This window comes from Anas acuta, chromosome 1 (genome assembly GCF_963932015.1).
Source record: "Anas acuta chromosome 1, bAnaAcu1.1, whole genome shotgun sequence".
Lineage (NCBI taxonomy): Eukaryota > Metazoa > Chordata > Aves > Anseriformes > Anatidae > Anas > Anas acuta.
Genome location: NC_088979.1, coordinates 11,120,900 through 11,141,443, shown reverse-complemented (window position 1 = coordinate 11,141,443; position 20,544 = coordinate 11,120,900). Strand labels below are relative to the sequence as shown.

The 20,544-nt window shown below is 38.4% G+C and overlaps 1 protein-coding gene and 1 non-coding gene across 3 annotated transcripts in view; both read right to left on the bottom strand.

Moving 5' to 3' along the window:
- Positions 1-20,544, bottom strand: part of CEP295 (centrosomal protein 295) — a 38,020-nt gene that overhangs the window by 8,732 nt on the left and 8,744 nt on the right. For both annotated transcript variants that reach the window (XM_068669236.1, XM_068669246.1), the window contains exons 8-20: positions 19,756-19,939; positions 17,895-18,062; positions 16,533-16,757; positions 15,206-15,312; positions 13,676-13,888; positions 12,739-12,836; positions 11,549-12,614; positions 10,703-10,874; positions 10,403-10,555; positions 8,807-9,028; positions 3,034-3,137; positions 1,796-1,934; positions 428-661 (exon numbers count right to left, since the gene is read on the bottom strand). In XM_068669236.1, coding sequence (XP_068525337.1) covers positions 428-661; positions 1,796-1,934; positions 3,034-3,137; positions 8,807-9,028; positions 10,403-10,555; positions 10,703-10,874; positions 11,549-12,614; positions 12,739-12,836; positions 13,676-13,888; positions 15,206-15,312; positions 16,533-16,757; positions 17,895-18,062; positions 19,756-19,939 — 3,085 coding nt within the window. The remainder of the gene's footprint in view (positions 1-427; positions 662-1,795; positions 1,935-3,033; positions 3,138-8,806; positions 9,029-10,402; positions 10,556-10,702; positions 10,875-11,548; positions 12,615-12,738; positions 12,837-13,675; positions 13,889-15,205; positions 15,313-16,532; positions 16,758-17,894; positions 18,063-19,755; positions 19,940-20,544) is intronic.
- On the bottom strand, positions 2,171-2,252 carry LOC137850381 (small nucleolar RNA U2-19). Its single transcript, XR_011092524.1, has one exon. It is a non-coding gene; the product is annotated as a small nucleolar RNA U2-19 (small nucleolar RNA).

The window sequence follows — 20,544 nt, the reverse complement described above, 5'->3', positions numbered from 1 at the left end:
TTTAGAGAGCACAGAACTGTGCACACTGGAGAGCACCGGCCTTCTGGCAGCCTGTTAATCGGCGATTCATTCAGATAGGGTTGATAGTTGATAAGAATTATATATTGTTATCTGCTCTGAATCCCTTAATACAGAGTTATAGAGACACAAGCAATAAGCACAAACAACAGAAACAATCTAGCCATAGTAGCAGGAAGCTGCACAGAATATGATCGGATGTCTGATCAGATTATCTTTTTGTTGCACTATACTGTGCAGACATATACCATAAAGCAAAGGATGATGATCATCAAAGCAGGAGTTCTCATATATAGAACACACTGACAATAAAATATAGGCTGAAAATAATGCAGAAATGCATAATCCCAATTAAATTCCTCTTTCTGTATGACAGTGTAGCACACAAATGCTTCAAGATAGCAGGTACCTTGGAAATGCACATTGTTCTCTGATGAAGAGTTCAAATCTCCACCACATTTCTCCAAGATCTGCTGAGTCTCACTGCCCTTATAAAGGAACGTTGCTCCTTCTGGCAACCAGGTTTCAGGTGCTCTTGACAGATTCTCTTGCCTCAGCCGTGAGGTAAAAGGCAGTAAGGAGCTCCAAGGGCAGCTTCCTGTTTTTTTCAAAATTCGGTCTTCTGTACTGTCAGAAGACAATCCTGAAATAAGAAGCTAGATGTTCACTCAGTTTTTCATAGAAATCACTCACATAAACTCACCTGAAAACACACAGCCTAGTATCCTAAAATACCCTTAATATCTTGATTCTTGTTTTTTTGTTTTTTAAGTGTTGTGCTTTTTTTTTTTTATATATAAGGTGTTTCCTGTCAATACTGACACCTTATTTTTTTTTTTTAAACAACTAAGAGCAGTAGGAAAGAAAGGCTGCAAGCAAACGATCTTAGAGTTTGAGCTTTACCTAAGTAAAACACAATTCGATGCAAGTTACAAAGTTCATTACTCAAAATGCCACTTACACATTCAGAACATCGTAGTTAAAACAGAGCCTGCCTGAGACTTTTGTGGCTCAAGAAATAATCTTCAAGAATTGGTTGATGAATACAAAATAACTCAAACATACATGGGTATGAATGAGATCAGATACAGTTCAGATTAAGACAATATTTAGCCTTAAAGTAAATAAATCTACAGGTCACTACATAATCACTTTCAAACCCACCTTCCATGCTCAGAGGTGATAAAGCCAGTATATAGAGGAACGACTATACATTATAAAGACATCATTTTTAATTTTATACAAAGCTAACTTAAGATCAAGAGGCAGCCTGCAAGCGAAAAAGGATACAAACACACTTCCAAGTCAACGTGGCACTAAAAGTGGCATTTTTACAAGTTACTAGAAATTACTACAGTGACACTTCGGTGCAACAAGATATTGATGCAATTCTCCTAACAGCAGGACAACTATCGGCACTCTAAAAATTTATGGTATACACTAATTGGAAAACTTTCCTCAGTGTGTTGTTTGGGGATCATATTTTCTAAAAAATTGTGCCACCTGAAAATTGCTAGTGTTACAGTTGCTTATTAAAATAACCTCTGCCAAACCTGACATGTTGTAAGGCTAAATTATAAGCTAAAAAACCTCACGAGCACAGAACGTGGATATTCCAGTTACACTCTAAAACATGTATTGACAATTCCTAAGTGAAGTTCCATATTAACCTTTTTCAGACAGATTTATGTCCAGTCAGCCGGATCCATTCTGCTATAAAAATAAGGTTGAGAACAGAGTATTTCATTTACAAAAATCACAAAACCCCAACACTTACCAGTGTCAATAGGGCTGGCATCCAACGTCTCGCTAGTCAAAAAGCTTCCCGTGGAAATTGTTGAAGATAAATCACAGGGTATTGCTTGCATGAAAGCCTCTGAACACAAATCCGGGGACACTACCTTAGAAAGCACTTCCTAGGAGGAAGTAACATCTGTTACCTTGGATTCAGACACTGTAATTGAAACTTTAAAACCACAGCTTTTATTCTGAGCTCAGTTCAAGTGTAGAAGCCTTCATTTTGGCGGTCAGGCAAACAGGAACTCATCATTGCTCAGCACAGAACATTCACAGCCCACCTCTCAGACCCAAATGCCCCCCAACAGCCCCCTCCCCCCAACACACACACAGACACACACACACACACCAAGCCTCTCAGAACTGTACAAATCATTACACCTGGAAGATTATTTTATCTCCTGGTGGTCAGATTTGGCTATTTCTCATCACAGACCTACTTCAGGGGAATTGTAGGTCTCAGAGGAACGCAAACACAATACATGCAAAAGTCTGGAATTTTACAGGTACCTTCAAGTCTGTGCCTTCTGAATACAGGAGAGTGACTTAACAGTTTAATTCTAGTTTTACAGCTAAATATACAAAGTATTCTAAAATATTTTCTTCCTGAATTTTGAAGAAAGCTGTACAGCAAGGAATAGAGAATGAGGGTACTCACACTTCCAAATTTTGAAGGACGAGATGTTAACATTTTATTTCTCTCAAACTTTGAATTAAAATACACATTAAGAAAAAATAGAAAACTAAGAAACCTCTTCCCTCCATTGGTTTCTCTTTTATTAAGTATATTTTAAGGCAGTGTGTATATATATATGTACACAAACATACATACTGTTTGCATAAGTGTTTCCATACATCTATAAACAAACAGTAATTTTTAAATACTATTTCTACTCACTGACAAAATGGCAGGATCTTTGGATGAAGAAAGCCAGTGGGTATCACTGACACAGCTTACCCTGCTGCAAGCAGGAGGCTGAAACAGGGGCCTTCCAAGATCCCTTCTAATCCTAATGATCATATAATTGTACTAGATCCTACTTGTTCCTGAGCATTCTGGAAATACAAGATAAAATTCTCAAACGCCTGATTCAAGGCAACAAAAACATGACAATATTTTGTCCTAATATTTTTCCTTTCTGCACATCATCTTAGCATTCCAGCTAAACACACCACAAAGAGTAAATTATGTTCCACGGTTGCTTTGCTATGACTAACCGCATGAATGCTTCTGAAGGTTGGTCCAGAACGTGGTGTTTCCTCTCCAACTTCAGCAGCAGGAAATGGTGAATCTCGAGCCGTGAGAGAATCTTGGGACTGAGCTAACAAAGTGTAACAGAAGCAAGAAGAAATAGAAAGCAGTTGTTAGTGTTGTTTTGTTTTTGTTTTTTTTTAAACACCAGATGGCAGTAATACTCTACTACTGCTGTCCTCACTGTTAGGCACTGATTTTTGCCTCTTTCTTCTCAGTTACATTATACTTTCTGTTCCAGCGTACCATAATTTATGATTAGCATGACTGGTCTCTGTAGACCATGCATTAAGAGCTAGAAATTCATGCTTTGGCTTTGCAGAATGAAATACATCTTTGGTAGTGTTCCTACAACCATTTCACTGGGGTGGAGGAATCCTTCTGCCCTCTACCAGTACAACGATTACCAAGAAAGGCAGACCACAGAAATCAGAAACTATGAATTACCTAACTACCTTTGTATTACTTTTTAAAAATTACCTAACTTTTGGTGCAGCCCAGGACATGGTTGGCTTTCTGGGCTGCAAGCACACCTTGCTGGCTCGTGTTGAGCTTCTCATCCACCAACACCCCCAGCTCCTTCTCCTCAGGGCTGCTCTCACTTTTTCAAGGAAAAGTGTTAAATATCCAACAGAAATTTAAGTCAAACTGTGGAAGTTAAGTACACACATTTTTTTCAACTCTACTAGGGCTGCTAATGACAGTGTCATTTCAAATCTACAGCACCTGTAATGCTCTATCCTTAGGTAGATCTCATAACACTCTGTGACTTCTAACATTAAGGCGTCCCTTGTATGACCTGAAACTCCATTTCTTACTAGAAGACGGAGCCCAGCTGTTCTGGTTTTCCTACTATACAAAGTGGGAGAAGTTTCCTCTGCAAGGCAACATCAGTGGAACACCTGTACGGTGTAATACTGAAGTATCTAAGTCAGTACGAAACACTTTGAAACTCCTTTTAGGAAAGAAAGAAAAAATAATAAACCAAGGTTTCCTCTAGTTGTTATCACCCAGAACTCTTCTAGGAGGAAGTACAAGAAATGAAAGGAAATAACGGCTAAAATATACTTATTTGGATTAAAAGAGAAGTTAACCTATTCTTTATCCATTTACTATGTTACTATTTTAAATGCTAGATGACAGATCTCAAAATAAAGGGGAAAACAGTCCTCAGAAGGACCTCCCTCCTCAGTTCTCCGAAGTTTCTAGTAAGCTTGATCCTGATCATTTATGGCATTTTGATCAGTAATTGAACAAAGCCACTGGCAGAAGGATTTTCAAGTAACAGAGAGTGGAAGAACGATAAGCTCAGTAGCAATGCAGCTGTAAAAATTGCCCTGGCTTTATGCAAATCTGGGTCTGTTAAACAATGCTGCTGCAGTACATGTAAAACTGTAAGTCAAGTATACGACAAAAGTCTTCAGGTTCATGGGAAAGATAGATTAAAATTTGAGTAGGATGAGGTGGCAGCGAGCTCCTTGGCTGTCGGTAGTGTAATCCAGTCCAAATAAACTGCACAAGTCTGCTGTTCTGCTTGGGAGCATAACACAGGAGGCGGATGACTGTGAGAATAAGCAAGGCCTTGAAAAAAAATTTCCTGTAATCTAAACCTCAAAGAACGTTGTAACAAGAAGCAGGGGCAAGAAATGGCTGTAAGACATATGGGAAGTGGAAATAGACAGCTTATTTTAGAATAATTAACTGCTGAAACAAGCTGCCGTGGAGAGCACTGAATTCTTTTTCCTGGTATATTTACATCAAGATTTGATAGTTCTCTGAAATAAATGCTTTATTTTATAAAGCCTATCAGTGACAGGCAGTAATTTAGGATACATATGAGAGGAGATTCAAGTATCTGATACTCTCGTATATAAATTCTATTAAAAGCTATTCTGCAAACATTTTATTCCTATGCTGCAATAACCTGCATTGTTCTGTGATATAAATACCAGGGACACACAGCAGCAATTCCATGCTATAAACCAAATTAATTACTCATTTCAGAGCTAAAAATACAACATGCTCATATCTCATGTCTTTATTACAGTAATATCCTTAAAAACTCTACTTGGTGACTCACAAAGAGGGGCTTTTTTTTTTTTTTAATTCTTTTCTCCTCCCTCCAAAATAATAGTGCAAGGTTCTTGTTCCTCACAGTTTCCTGACATCTACATGGGACTTTCACGTTTTAATCTCCTGGCCACCACAGTGGTTAAAATAGGTTTAAAAATTGAGGCTGTAATACCCAGAATGCAATTTATTCAACTGAAATTGCAGTAGAACAGTAACAGCAATAATTTCATGCTGCAATTGAAAGGCATCAGACTGAGCAACAAATCATTTGTGAAGACAATGAAAAACAGGGAGCAGTCCAAACCCAACCATAGGGGGGAAAAAGTTGTACTCCACACTAGTTTGCTGAATTGCTGATGGATAAAACAGCCTGTTGCAATACTGAATTACGGACAAATAATTGGGATTATTAAAAATAAACTGAAATCTTAGGTTACAGAAGAAATAATCATGGAATAACATCTCTGTTTAGGGTGGCATTACGTGAAAGTAATCACATCTGGAAGGCTGCTCAAGCAGACTCAAAGCCCAAGATGAATAAATAGAAAGGTTTGTTGATAGGCAGGGAAGGAGAACTGTGAGAAAGCTGTGTGCATCAAGTCTAGGCACTATTTCCAAGATGATTTCCCTATGGAAATAAGGTTTATGCAATCAAACTGCCTCATCTGTAGCATTACTCTGCAATTCCCTATTAACAATTTATGTTCTATTAGCCCATTTTAACCAAACTGGATTTAAAAGAAGAAATCTCAAATACGTTGAGTTTCTAACTCATCTTGGGAGACACCAGTGGCATGGTAAGAGAGCAATCTGACTCAGTGCCACCAGCGAGGCAAATCCTGCAACATCGCTGTGACAGAGACCTGTTCCCTCTGCCTCCCAGCAGGCTGAGCAGTTTGTGTAGCACTTGTGACCACTCAGCATGGAGGGCAGGGATTTAGGGATTCATCCTTCCTTAACCAAATGCAGTCCTTGAGACCGCCTTTACATCCAGATGCGTCTGCATCTAAATTGGAGAGGGTTATTTTTTCCCTTCTTGTAACAATGGGAGGAAAGAAATACAGATAGTTAGGGAAATCCCAAAAAAAAGAATATGCCTGTCACCCAATGACAAACCTCATATCAAATGAAACACCTTTATCAATAAAGTATCTAAATAATTTTACAAAGTTCATCTTTTTCAGAACCTGTATGACTTTGACCTTTCTGTCTCTAATGCTTTACTTTGAAAAAGCAAGTCAATAGTGATAAATAGGATCTGTGCACATCTGGTAGTCCTATAACTACAAAGCAGTACAACTTGCAAGTTTTAAAGCTATACATTAAAGCTAGAATCCACCACGAATCTCTCTTTAAAGGGTAAGGTCAAGATCATACACAGAAAGCACTCGCTTGCTCTTATCTTTGGAGAGACAATTATGTCTCTTGAAAATGGTCTGAACTTTTGGGTAGACCTCTGTGGTGCCAGGAGTTGGACTCAGTGATCCTTGTGGGTCCCTTCCAACTCGGGATATTCTATGATTCTATGAAAACATGGGAAAACTGCAAACATGACTTAGTTAGAATCAAGTAGAAAAATGAATTCGCAGCTACCATCATAAGTTGCAACTTCAAGAGCACCCTAACTTTCCATCTTTAAAACCTTTAAGAAAAACTAGATTTTCTTGCTGAAAATACTGTACTGGTTACTTAAAGTGCTGTTAAGTGCTTTACATCCTTCAAATTACAAAGAAGATATTGTGGATAGTTTGGGTTGTTTGTTGGACTGCTCAAGAGGACAATGCTCCTAAATACCCAATCACATACAGCTTTGATTTCTACATAAATACGGTGGTTCTGAATCCTAATCTTACATAAACCAATCCACTGTTCATATATAATGCTATGTAAAAAGAGACTACAGCATGGTATTTTATGTTCATTTGGAAACTGGTGATCTAGCAGCACTTCTAAAACTTACTCAGAAAATCTTCTCTGAATATTGTTAAAAAAAACAAAATTCTTTGGTGATAATTTAAATACACCTACATTTCAAAAGGACTATTCGGAGAATTAAAGGAAGCAATTGAAAGAAAGAGAGCTAACGTACTTCGGTGTACTGATTTAAAGCAAGTTCAATTCCTATTAAATCTGGAGTTGAATAGGATGTCTCAGCACAAACTAAATTAAAAGTTTCCTTAAGATTTGGGGTAGCAGTGAAAATTTTAGCAAAAAGAGGTGCATACCACATAGCTGTGTTGCTCATAAAGACATACATATGGCAGTGAAGTCGCTGAAAACAACCCATGAGAGGCTGTAATGTATTTATTTTGGATGGATGCTGAAAATTAACGGACAATGAGGTGCTGTCATCTTGTATTAAACTTCACATTGCTCAAGCAAGTGTTTCACAAACTTTGAGTAAGAGTTCACAGCAAGTCAAGCGTGCCATTTTTCAACTGGAACTACAACAAACTGCATTTCAATCCACAGAAATCTCAAGAGCAATGCAATGCAGCTGGAAATACTGGAGCCTTTGAGTTACCTATTCCAAGACTAAAGAGACGAGCTGAATTTCTTATGGTCAAGGAAAAACTGTAGGATTTAAACCCCTTGACATCCACTTGTTAGTCCAAGTGCTTTAAAAACATGATAGTAACCTGCTTTACTTGCTTACCTAAGACTTTGTTCACCTTTGTTCAGCTAAGCTACCCATAACGTGCTTAGTAGGTTTCAACAACTCTGTAATTAAATTATTTTGAACATCCACAGCTTGCTTTATTTGTGATAGCCAAAACAACTGCTATTTATTTATGGAATCATGGTAACTTTGTTATCCATGGACACAGACCAGCCTCAAAAGTGTAATTTCTAATAAAAGTCCTTCAGAGATTAACAGAAAATAGCAGAATTAAGGCAATCCTTACATTATTGCATTATTTTTCTATCATTGTTACCAGCTGTTTCTTTCAAGGTTGCTTCTTTAAGCTAATGGTTACACTCAGCCTTCTGTAGTTTGTCTCAACCAAACTTTGAAGCAATTCCTTACAGAAAGAGCACTTTCTGTGGATGTCTACATCAGTATCTGAACACTTCAGAGTTCTCTTTAAACATTAATTTCCTTTGTGTCTCTAAAGGAATCACTGGGTACTGACTCAGGCCCACCACTGGGCTGCTCAAAATAGGTTCCCAGCTGGTGAAGCTGCCCACCTGGGCACCCTACAAGCAATCTGGGCAGAAGGTACCTCTCTCAGGAGAGAAACCACTGCTTCTGCAGCTTTCTCTAGCAGTTGGCTCCCTATGCACGCATGAGATTCTGATGGAAAAGGCAGAGCAATCAGGTGATACAAGAGGCTTCTTTACAGCCAGCTCCACAGGTTACAGATTTGTAGTACACGCCTTGGATGAAAAACTCTTGACTAGCAGTGCAGGTCACTATAGCACGAACACAGGTTACTAGAATGGCAGTGGATCACCAGGAAAAAAAAAAAATCAAACCCCAAAATTCAGTCCTTCTAGAACAGACAGTTATTGAAATTCCATTCTTTACAGTTGAAATTAAAGAGTATTTAAATAACACTGAATATGCTTTAACAAGTCAGGATACATGCTGCAGAGAAATAGCAGTAAGATTAGCAGTGCAGAATGCTACTCACACAGTTCCCCAAAGGAAGAGCATTTCCTCACCTGAATCACAGGAATTTTCAGCACTCATCAGCAACAGCTCTTGTAATAACCCAGACTGTTTCCTTTGCCTTGGACTTTCACCAGAGATTTGTTCCTCACAGCTTGTTATGCTCCCAGGTGACCTGCCATCCTTCCAAAGAGCAGGACTGTAACATTTCACATAGGCAAACTCCCTGACCGTTGACATGGTAGAAGATTCTCCACCAACAGAATCTGTTTTACCTGAATTTAAAGCATTGAATCAGTTTAGATATAGTTATGCAACACAAATTCTCTGCTCTGGATTAAGATCTCCTTTCTCCCCAGCACTTTCACCCCACCAACAGCCCCTTTTGGCCACCCAATCCAATTAAAAAACTCAAATTCAATTTGTTATTATCTGACACAACTAACAGTAAAATAATAATGGAATAAATCACCTGTGGATCAGAAGGGGATTTACACAGCATGTGTAAATCCCTACTCTAATATTTTACTGGATAATATTTTGAAAGTATTTTTAGGTATGTATTTTGATTTTTTTTTTTAATGAAAATGTGTAAAACTAAGTCAAGTGTTTTTAAGAATATAAATATATTCTTCAATCAAACCCTTCAACAGGAACTTGTTATCTAATCAAGACACCAAGTTGGCCCAACAAGAATTATTCTGCATAAACTGATGCTAACATTAATTACTTTTCTTTAATTAAAAAATGTCCCGTATCAGCTGTTTCATTATTTTGCTCATGATCAGTGCCAGTCTGACAGGTCTGTAATTACTTGGATTGTTCTGCTTCACTCTTTTAGAAACACTAGAACAATATTAAAGCCTTGTAAAATATTCATTAGATTTTAGCTGCAAAGAGACTTGGGTGAATTGAGGTGTGGGGGGGAAAGAAAACATCAGTTTGTTGTACCTGTTACTTAATGTTCTTTACAAAGAATTACTAACTACTGCATACAAATGGTAACAGAAACCAGTAACTGCTTTGTGTGCTTGTTCTGGAATTGTTACAGTGTTGTGTAATTGAAAAAACAAAAGAGCTCATAAAATTTTCTGTAGACACAAGATACTAGCTCTTTATTTTAAAGATTTCACTCATTCTGGCTATGCTCCCAAACTGAACTTTTAAACACCCTTCCATCAGCTCTGATGGTTCCTTTTGCAGTTAACTGATATATTCACATCAGATTAAACCCTCAGAGGAAACAAGGTATGAATACCTAAGACTTTATTCTGCACTCAATCTTGTATCTTTGATATGAAAGGAATTTTTAACACAGACCCTGCAAATTTTATCATATGCCCAAAAGAAAAATCAACAGGAAACTTCAGTCCCAGAATCACAGTAAATTTTCTTTTCTCACTGGATTTTTATTTTGTATATATTTTTTTTAGTCAGACCCTAACAGGATAAGTTTTTCTCAGCAATAGCTGCCTAGGACCGTGTATAAATTACACCTTAGAACAGTATCAACTAGTATTTTACAATCAATCAGCTCAAAGGCTTCAGAAAAGATTCATTTCCTCTAATCTGTATTTTTTATAATCATTTGTCATATATACATGTGTATGTGTGTAAATACAATATATTTTATCAAAGATATATTTTACCTGCAAAAGAAATGTTGCAACTCCTCGGTGTGTCTACCTCTGGAATAACACTAAGTTCATGCTGTTCCAAGTCAAGCCCTAACTTGACTTTTGTCACGGGTGGTTTGGAAGATCTCCATTTCTGTTCTCTATGTAGGACTTTCTCAGGCTGTTCTGCAAGATAAAGTTTTGTGGATTAAAATCCCCTAGCGTGTTACAACCAATCTATCAGATCAGCTTGAGCAAATGGAAGAGAACTGCATCTCAGCAGCAAAAAGGGAAAAAAAAATATTGTAATAAAAAATGCTGTAACAGCCTTACCAGTTTGCCCAGCTAGATCGATGCACTGCGAAATCATTTCATTTCTGTGGAGTTTATTCATGCCACAGTCCTCTTGCTGGTAGTTTTCTGAATCTTGGAAAATATCACTCCTGTTAATCCAGTCAGGCATTAGTGCCTCCGTCATTTCTTCATTTGTGCTGATACGTCTTACCTTAAATAGAAAAAAAAGCAGCAGTACTTAAGATTATATTTATACTCATTTATTAAGCCAGTATTTTCTTTTGTGTGTATTTTACAATACTAAGCTTCTCCTTTGAGAAAGAAATTCAAGTGCCTTGTATATCTTGCTGAAACATTTGGGCACACAGATAACATATTTAGCTCTACAACCCTAGTGTGATAAAACAATTGAGTACATTTTCAAGGCATTCATTAGATTTTATTAGAATAATCAGCATTTTTAAGAGGAATAATTCCTCTGTTTGTACTTTTAAATAAGTCTGTTTGTACTTTTCCACTCCTGAGTTCAGGAATTTTAACTGTATGAAGACTGCAATAGCAAGGCTCAAGGAAACAGTTATTTTTCTAAGATGGCTTCAGGTTAAGAAAGGGCAAAAGGAGCTTCATTAGCTCAAAAATAAACTTGCTTTTTTCTGCCATTACCCAGAAATGAGCAGAATTACAAGTCAGGAGTGCAACTATGAAAACATTTCCTGAATACGTACACATAAAAAGAAACTTCTCGCAATAAGAAGTTATGGGAAAGAACTACAGTTCACAAATCACAAGTCCTTATTAAAATTTTCATTACAGGATCCTACCATTCACCCTAAAGCTTTATAATCTACTAGACGACTCACCATGCAAAGCATTTATAAAGCTTACCTGCTTGTTCAGAAATTCTTTCAAAGCCTCTTGTTCCTGCATCTGCATCTGTTCCTTCAATTTATTGTGCTTCTGTAGAAGTAGTTGCTCTTGTATTTTCTGTCGAGAAAGAAGAGCTTCCCTTTGTGCATCTAGCTGCTCCTGCAATTCTTTCAAATACCGTTGCTGAGCCCGGATGCTTTCTGATGAGGCCAACATCCTATCCCTTAAATTCAGTATTCCAGAATAATTTAACAAAGATGCCTGTCCACTTTTGGATGTCAAGAATTCCTCAACGCCTTCTTCATGAGATGAAGTCACAGGTTCAGTACGAGTGGTGGGCTCGAGGCTTGTTCTGGTGGTGCTCCCTACAGACCCGTGCTGACCTTCCAAAAACTCAGCTGTGGCTGCCTGCACCACATGAGATCCTGTGGCTGGCGTAAAGGCTGCTGTGAGGGGAGGCTCTTCTACAGCTTCTGTTTCTGTTTGGCAGTCAGACATCACCTGAGATGATTCCTGAAAGTGCTCTGCTTCTGAAGGCTCGGAGGAATCCTCTGCAGGCAAAGCAAACCTAACGTGCTGTACGTGTGCTTCTGTTCGTGTTCTGACTGCAGCAACATCTTGTGTGACAGAGGCTGACGGTAACTGGAATGGAGATGGCTCTCTGGCCTGATCAGGGGAGGTTTCCAACAGGCTCACTGGTTCCTGTGAAGGACAGCTCCACGGCAAGTTAAACTCTCCATACCGCAATTTTGACATTTCTAGAGGCTGTGTATGTCTACCAGGACAAACATGATGCGTTTGCTCCTCGTGGTTTTGTGATGACGTGCCTTCAGGAACATTAGATAGGCTGGAAAAAACAGGTGGTGACCGTGCATGGTCTTCTGCACAAACTTGTTCAGGAGACTGGTGCTGTGTCCGTTGCACTCTTTGCCTCTGTAGAACTGGCTCTAAGACAGGCTTTAGCACTGATTTTGTTTCCACAGAGCTTGAAGGTGTTACAGAAGCAGCCGAGTATCTTTCCTTCAGTTTGTTCTGATACTCCTGTAGACGCTTTCTGGCTTCTTCAATTGTCCGTTCATGCAGCCTAAACATACAGAAGACATGAATATTTCCAGACTGCTGCAAAGACCAGCATTTTCAATAATCAAAGCAATTTAAATTATTTTGAAGCAGACAAGTCAGAACTTTCATTTCATAAAGTAATTTACCTATTTTGCTGTAGAAGACGCTGTTGATAATTACGGATCATCTGTAAGTGGCTGTCTTCTCTAGGGCTTCTAGTTTCTGACACAGCAGTACTTCCAGACTAATTGAAATTGAATAATTTTAAGTAGAAGTATACAAATAACTCACAGAAAACTGTTAAGGCAACAATCTTAAACTGAATCTTTGTTTTCCCAGGTCTACAGAAACCTATCTGTACCACCACTTGAAGTCTGCGAGATTTCAGCCTCATGCACTGAAGCTAAAGCAGTTTTTGGAACACGTGGCCTACAGCTAGTCTCTCTTGGCAAGTGGAGCATATACCAAAGTCAGCGTGCTTAGCTCAGGGAAGTAACTGTACCCAGTAGCAAAGTGAGGGAGTAACAATCTAATGTTTGATTTTACAAGGCAAACAAATTTTTTGGAGAACAAACGTTGTGCAAATGGTTCAAAATTAAAAAATAAAATTAAAAAAATAAAAATAAAAGCTATTTTCCTTCAATATTGACAATAAATATCCTTTCATTTAAGTAGATGTTTAGGATTTAGACAAAGAGGAAAAGGTGTAGGTGCTTTTTTTCTTTACTTTTTCCTTAAGATTTTTTTTTCCTTCAAAAAGAAGGATATTTGTACATGTATCATCATTATACAACTCTAATCAGATTTTCCTAGCACGTATTCTATACACACTTGCTGTCCCCAGAACTATGCAAAGATAAGCAAATATTCAAAGTGTTTATCTGGTATCATGGGAAGCAGAAGCTCTAGATTAGACAAAGAAAGTTGTGGTCTTTATGTATAAGAGCTCCTTCTGATTCATGGCCTAAGGAATAAAAACAAGATCTTGACCGACAGAATTTAAAACTAGCTATTGGTGCTCTTGATTCTTGTAAAATAAAAATGAAATAATTCACACACACACAACTTTCTACAATTCTTCACCTCCTGTTCCACTTCCTTTGGTTGATCTGGAGAAGGAATGCTGCAGCTTTGTACTGGCTGACCTTTCTCTTCCTCCTCCTCTTTGTTCTTCGCCTCCTCCAAACAGGTTTGCATTTGGATCTTCAGAAGATCAGCCTCCAAACGTGCTTTCTTTTCTTCGATTTGCTTTAGCAAGGCCAGCTGTTCCTGTTTCTGTTGCTCTATTTGCTCAATCTATTGAAAAAAATGTACACGACTTGAGGAAAAAAAACACCCCCACACACAAAGCTTTGCTCCAACTTGCAACTTGTACCAGAAATTTTATTGCTTACATATGACAGGCTTTTCCAAATTGTAAGAGGCCTTCAAAAATAATTCCAGTTTATTAGAATACTTTTAGTTGCCTGACTAGGTATTTCAAACAGTTTCAGGGACTGTTAGTTATTGTGCTATTTTCATCTACCCATTAACAGAATGGATAAAAATCAAAATGTAATCATTCAAGATAAATTATAATTCTCCAGAGGTTGCAAAGGAAGTCCTTCTTTTAAACTGTATTCAGAAGCCTATTTTGCATTTTATAGAGCTTTTCATCAAGATTTCAGTGCATTTAAATGTTAATTTGAGTCTAACCAAATTTTTAAAATTGCTAATGTATAACCAGTTTAAGAGCACTCCATAGATCTCTGAAGTGTTTTGTTTATTTTTATTCTCTTTCCGAGTATCTTTCATCTACAAATCACTTCTATCCACAGGGAGCAACAGCACATATCATTTTAGAATGGAAGTGAAGAAAAATTTCAAAGCACTGACGAAGATGAGGTGGACAACAATTTATAGTGGCAGGGTCTGAATGGGGATGTGAGGAAGAGCAACCTGAGGAAAAGCTAGACCTGAGAACAGTTAATGCAGACATGGAAATAAATACACCTGCACAGATCCAAAGTGGGAGAAAACAAATGTTTTCAAAGCAGCAGATCCTTGGTGAAAGTTTGGTTACTCCCCCACACACACACCTCTAGCAAAACACTATGTTGACAAATGTTTCCCGAATCTCTGAACTTCAACTGGGACCTTAATTCCTACTTTTTGTTTTAAATTGATAAACCACCACATAACAGCTAGCAGGTTTCTAAATATCTATGATACAATGAAAATATAATGCAATATATACACTATGTATATGTTGCATATAATGAACAAAGCTATTATTTTCTAAATATAGCATTCACAGATATAAATGACTTCTTGCATTCGATTTTTTTTTAATTAACTAGGAATTAAAATAATCTGTAAAATTTTCCTGTCACTATAACCAATCCCAGAGACTTTCCAGTATTATTACACAGAGTTTCGAAGTTGTGTATTGTTGGCTACATTTTCCCTACGCCAAAAAGGATTAATCTACAATTGGAATTCTCATTAAAAGTTCATTTAAATGTTCACAGCATGTTAAAAGGGCCTATCACAGCATTATAAGCTGAAACATCTTCTGTAAATCACTTTTTACATCATAACTAAGACAAGAAAAGTACATATACATACACTTACCAACTTCTTTCTCTCATTTTCCATTCGAATTTTAGCTGCTTGTTCTTGAGGATGGATCAGAATTGAACTTTCAGCTGCAGCTGTATGTTCCAATGTTTCCACAGAGTCTAAAATATATACGTTATTTAACTGTAAATGCAGTCAGAAAGAGTTTTGGATCATGTTTACATCTTGCTTTACAGTTTCCCAAACTCTCTAAACAAAAATGCACAAGCAGGTCTTGACAAGATGACCATCTTCATCCCACTCTGCCCACCTCCATAAGCTGGAAAAATCAGGTTTTGTACTATTTAAGCCATTAATGGCCCTTTATCATGTGCCTTTGTTGAATATAAATAATGGCCCGGCTCCAACAGGATTGAAGATGGTTTCTAACCAGGTAACTTGGTAGCCTAATAGCAAGATCATCCCGAGGGAAAAAAAGCAGTAACTTAGAGGAAAAAAAAAAAAAAAAGAGGATCTAAAACCGGCAGTCTCTGGGAAAGTGATCTAATATTTAGCTACTGCACAAAAAGCAGATTTTCATTCTGTACTTCAAATAGCAGCATGTCTTCAGTAAAGGCACGTTTTAACTCTTGCTACACTCTCCAGTCCCCTGGAATTACGCTGGTGTATCCATGTAAATGACTGAACTGAAACACTTAAGCTTATTTAAAACAAAACCACAGCAAGCACCTTATCAAAGTAGAAAAAGAAAAAATCATTTTAATAGACTTCAAAAAAAATCACACTTAGCATACAAATTCACCAACAAAAGAGCACAGGCCCAGAACAAAGAGGAACCCAAACTGCTTGGGCTACCAAACAAAATAGAACATTGGACTGCTGTAAATTCCTGTTTTACCCTGGGGCCTTCTGGGGTGGTGCCTTGAGACCAGGAAAAATACATCACTACAGACACATCGCTTCATGCTTGTCTGAAGCACTTCTAGCTGTGAATCTCTGAAGCATTCAGTTCTTGCGATTTAACGGGTATGGAATTTCAGCGAACAATTTTGCACTGAGAATTCTCCTCTTGGTTGCCTTTTAAAACATGGCAACACCAAGTGTGACAAAAATTTGGGCAAGATTTACAAGATAAAGGTATTTAGACATCTTTCTTCCAAAAGACCTTTTTTGGCAAGGTGAATAAATGAGCAAAAACCTATCCCATTTTGTGTTTTCAATGAATCTAGAAGACAAGGGCAGAGACGAAAGAACTTTACTCTCTAGGAACATGATAAAATACCACTACTGAAAAATTCATTAAACAACTTTATTACAGTCCACCCTCATAGATCTTGTTGTTCCTACACAACATGTTTAGATTTAAGTACATACTACATACCTTCGGCTTCACATACTGAATTTTTGTGTTGCTCACAGTCAAGTTCTACATCACAGAGCTGTCTCTCCTCACTAGGAATTGTGCCCGATTCAATAGTCTCAGCTTCACTTGGAATCTCTTTCTCATTTTTTGATGTCCATTCCTCTTTTTGGCTTCTAATCTTGTTCAGCAACTTCTTTAAGGCAAGTTTTGATTGAGATTGGTGAGTTTTTGCCTCTTCGTGTTCTGTAAGGAACATACACCTTTAAGTTTGGGGTAAGGACTCCTCATGTCATAGAAAGCAAAAAAATCTTTATTTTTTTAAATTGCTCACACAACTGGACAAATAGCTCAGCTATACTGTCAAGGTGTCAAGGCTTAACAAGTATTTTCTCTTACTTGAAAGAAAGAAGCAGCAATTTGTCTCAGGATGCTATGAAAGGAGGGCTCAGCCAGTTGCAGTACTTCAGAGTAAAATTAATCCCAAATTCCACTGCTGCAGAAGCCAGCAGCATTATTCCCCTCGTCTGTATGCTTCTACCCCCTCCTGTGCATTACCACTGGCACCATAATGCATCACAGACCAAAATATGGATAATGCCAACAAAGGGACATGGAAAAAATGCTTGGGCACACAGCGATGTTCACTAACACACCTTGTTCACATTGCATTATCCTGGTGATACCACAAGCAAAGAGTACACACACACTACATGCAATTATTGGGGCCTACTCACAAGATGAAGCAACTCGATCACAAACCTGAGCATAAAGGACATACAGTAAGTGGACTTTCACACAAAGTCAAATTTTAACACAGCTATTCACTGGACTAATAGCTCAAAGCACACAAAACATATTTAAGTTCATATACCAATGCCATCCCACCATTTGGGGTAATTATAGAGGAACTATCACAGCTATTAAAAGTGTAGTTCTGACATCAGTTAAAATTATTCTCAGTATATTAACAAACCGAAGAATATTAGAAAAAAGAACTCACATTTCTATTTTAAATTTGTATTTTATAGAATTTATAGAATCATGCAGTCACAGAATGGTTTGAGTTGGAAGGGACCTCAAAGCCCACACAGCTCCAACCCCCTGCCATGGGCAGGGACACCTCCCACCAGACCAGGTTGCTCAAAACCCCCTCCTGCCTGGCCTTGAACACTTCCAGGCACGGAGCGTTTGTTAGAATATTATCATCCATGACAAACATCATAATTCACTTAATTCTGAAATATTTCATAGTTGTTAAAGCATTTTAGTACTTATACATTTTAGCTAATACTGAAGTTAATTCATTTAATATATCAAATCGCAATCTCTTTTCTTCTACTATAAAATCAAAAAGACTAAGTTAACATTTGAAAGCCTTACTTTCTGATTCATCAGGGACCTCCCCTTCTGTCATCTGTTCTGATTCTTGTCGATTGTCACAAGCAGATTCTTGCTCCAAAGAGAGATCGAGATCATTATCTTGAGATCTATCAGAAGGGGTTGGCAAAGGTTGTGGCTCAAACTGCAAAATCAGGTCTCCTTTCATTTCTAATTAAGGAACACAACCACAAAAAACGACCAATCAGAATAAAAAGCAAACACTGCAAGACACTGAGAAATTCCAACATCAATTTGTTTCACAACATGTTTAATTCAACTACTTTTACCCCCCAAAATAGAAGACTTTTAAATTTAATACCATTTAGATCATTAGTTTTTTTTAATTCAGAACTTCTACAGTGTTTTCCAGTAGAATATTTTAAGTATTTCAATATAAAAGGTTTTAAAATAAAAGGCTCATCTCCGTGCAAAAAGCATTGCAGGAGAATCCCAGCAAACTCATCAGAAAAAAGGAGCACCCTGACCTGGCTGTTCACGGGGCTGTCACATGGGAGCCATCAACCCCATGGTCCAGGTGCAAAATCCTGGAAGATGAATCCAGGGGAGAGGATTCAGGATCTCCTTATTGACTGAGGGGTTACTGCCTACAAGGGGTGTGGGACACATGTGAAGAGCACCTTAATATTGTACTAGACTTACTATGGACAGTTAGGGGAAAAAAAAAATAAAACAGGGAAAGGGAAGGATTAACAAGTCTTAGGAGAAAACAGAGGAATAAGAGCATAAAAGGGGCCAGTGAGTACACTGGTCTGATGTTGCACAGCCTGGTTTCTGGCAGCCTGCCCTGTCTTCTTGCTAAATTCCATTTTTATCTGTTTTCCCATGTGAGGAACTCTCTACTTTGCATGTGTGCACATGTATGGGTGTGTAACAGACAGAAAGTGGAGTGTAAACAAGAACGTATGCATACTACATGGGTATATGTACCAGTGTGCAATAACTAGCAAACAGCAAGCCAGACTAGCCAGGGAGAACAGCAAGAGGCTTGGAAAGCCTGGGAAGGACAGAGGGTTTACAACTTGGCTATTGTAGGATCAGAAGATCCAAGCCACCTACAGGGGAGATTGCAGGAAGCTCAAGCTCAACTTAGAAACCTGCTGGCACGCGCACATACATTTATTTGACAGACAACTGAGGGTATCTACTGGATAGCCTAGGTATTTACAGTTACTGCAGGCATCCATAGTGGGTGCCTATATTTGCACCTACAGGGGGTCTGTGTATCACTAATTAGAGCAGAGCAGAAAGCCTCAGCTGTTTGCATGCCCAGGAGCCAGCAAGTGGGCAGGCTGAGGATCCAGGGCCAGCTGCTGGGTACGATGAGCTTCTAAAACCATCTTTGTGAGGGATCCATAGCACAGATTGAGGATAACAGGGCACATGTGCACATGCAAGGTAACTGGAGGGCTACAGGGTCTTTGATCAGTTCTGGACAGACTGGGTAATTAAGACCCATTTTTGGAGAATTAGGGGGGAGATAGGTGGTGTATGTACACGTAGGGCTGGAAACCTCAGGGGTGTGTATGTCTGAGGAGAGCTGGGGTACAGGGACCAGCTGCTGGGTTCAGTGAGTGTCTGAGACCAATCGCTACAGAGATCTCTGCTGTGTGTGCAGACATTTTCCCATGAAGCAGCCTTCAGCCTGCTCAGCCAGAGCAGGGAACAGAATGAGCCAATTCGTGCTGTTTGTGTGTAATGCCCAGTGCTGTGTTCTACGTACTGCTGTGTACAGTACGTAATCCTGGTTTGAAAGCGTGCATCCACCAGGAATAAACACAGAGCCCCGCTACTTGCTGCACCCAGAACAGGTAGCTGCAGTAGCCTCCCACAAATTACTCACGCCTGTCCTCACTGTACATATCTTCAAAGGCAAACTCCAGTTCTCTCTGCCAGTCGTCTTTTATTTCCATCCGTTTGTATGCGGGTACAAAAAGCTGCGGTGGCATCTGCGCCACCCTCTGCCTCCTGCGCATCCGATCCACATTCTGCATTTGTTCAAGTTCTTTCAGTAGCCTTTCCCTGTCCTTCAAGGAAAGGGGTGAGAAACATTTTGTGTTAACCTTCGGACAGCTGTATGTCAGGACTGATAAAATACTTCCAATTTGGTTACCGCAAAGTTTAATTCTAAACATTTAGCTGATTTTGTTCTAGGGAGCAGGTTCATTTCCTCAGGGGAAGACATTTTAAACACAGCCAAACACTACCTAAAAGATCTAATGTTAAAAGAAGAGCTGAGTTGTACACTGTAGGCCAACTTTCCTAAACAGAATTAAATCTGTTTTCTGAAGTAAAGGAGAACTTCCTTCAATAAACTATTTTTGTTAGTATATGGTACTTAAAAATAAGAGTTGCTAAAGTAAGCTAATACTCTTGGTGCAGCACAGTGATACATTAAAGCTATTTTTAAAAAGCCTTATTTGAAGGTGTTTTTTTTTTTTTTTAAACAACAAACATCAGTAATATAACTTTCTCAGTTCCCCAAATTAGTTAAATTACTCATTTAGGGCCAATCATATCTCAATTAAACACAGGAAGCTGTGTTTGAGAGATTTGTGTTGTCTGTCACTGTCACAAGCTTCTATGCAGAAAATCCCTTCCCAGCAATTGCTTTTACTTCTTAAGGAAAATA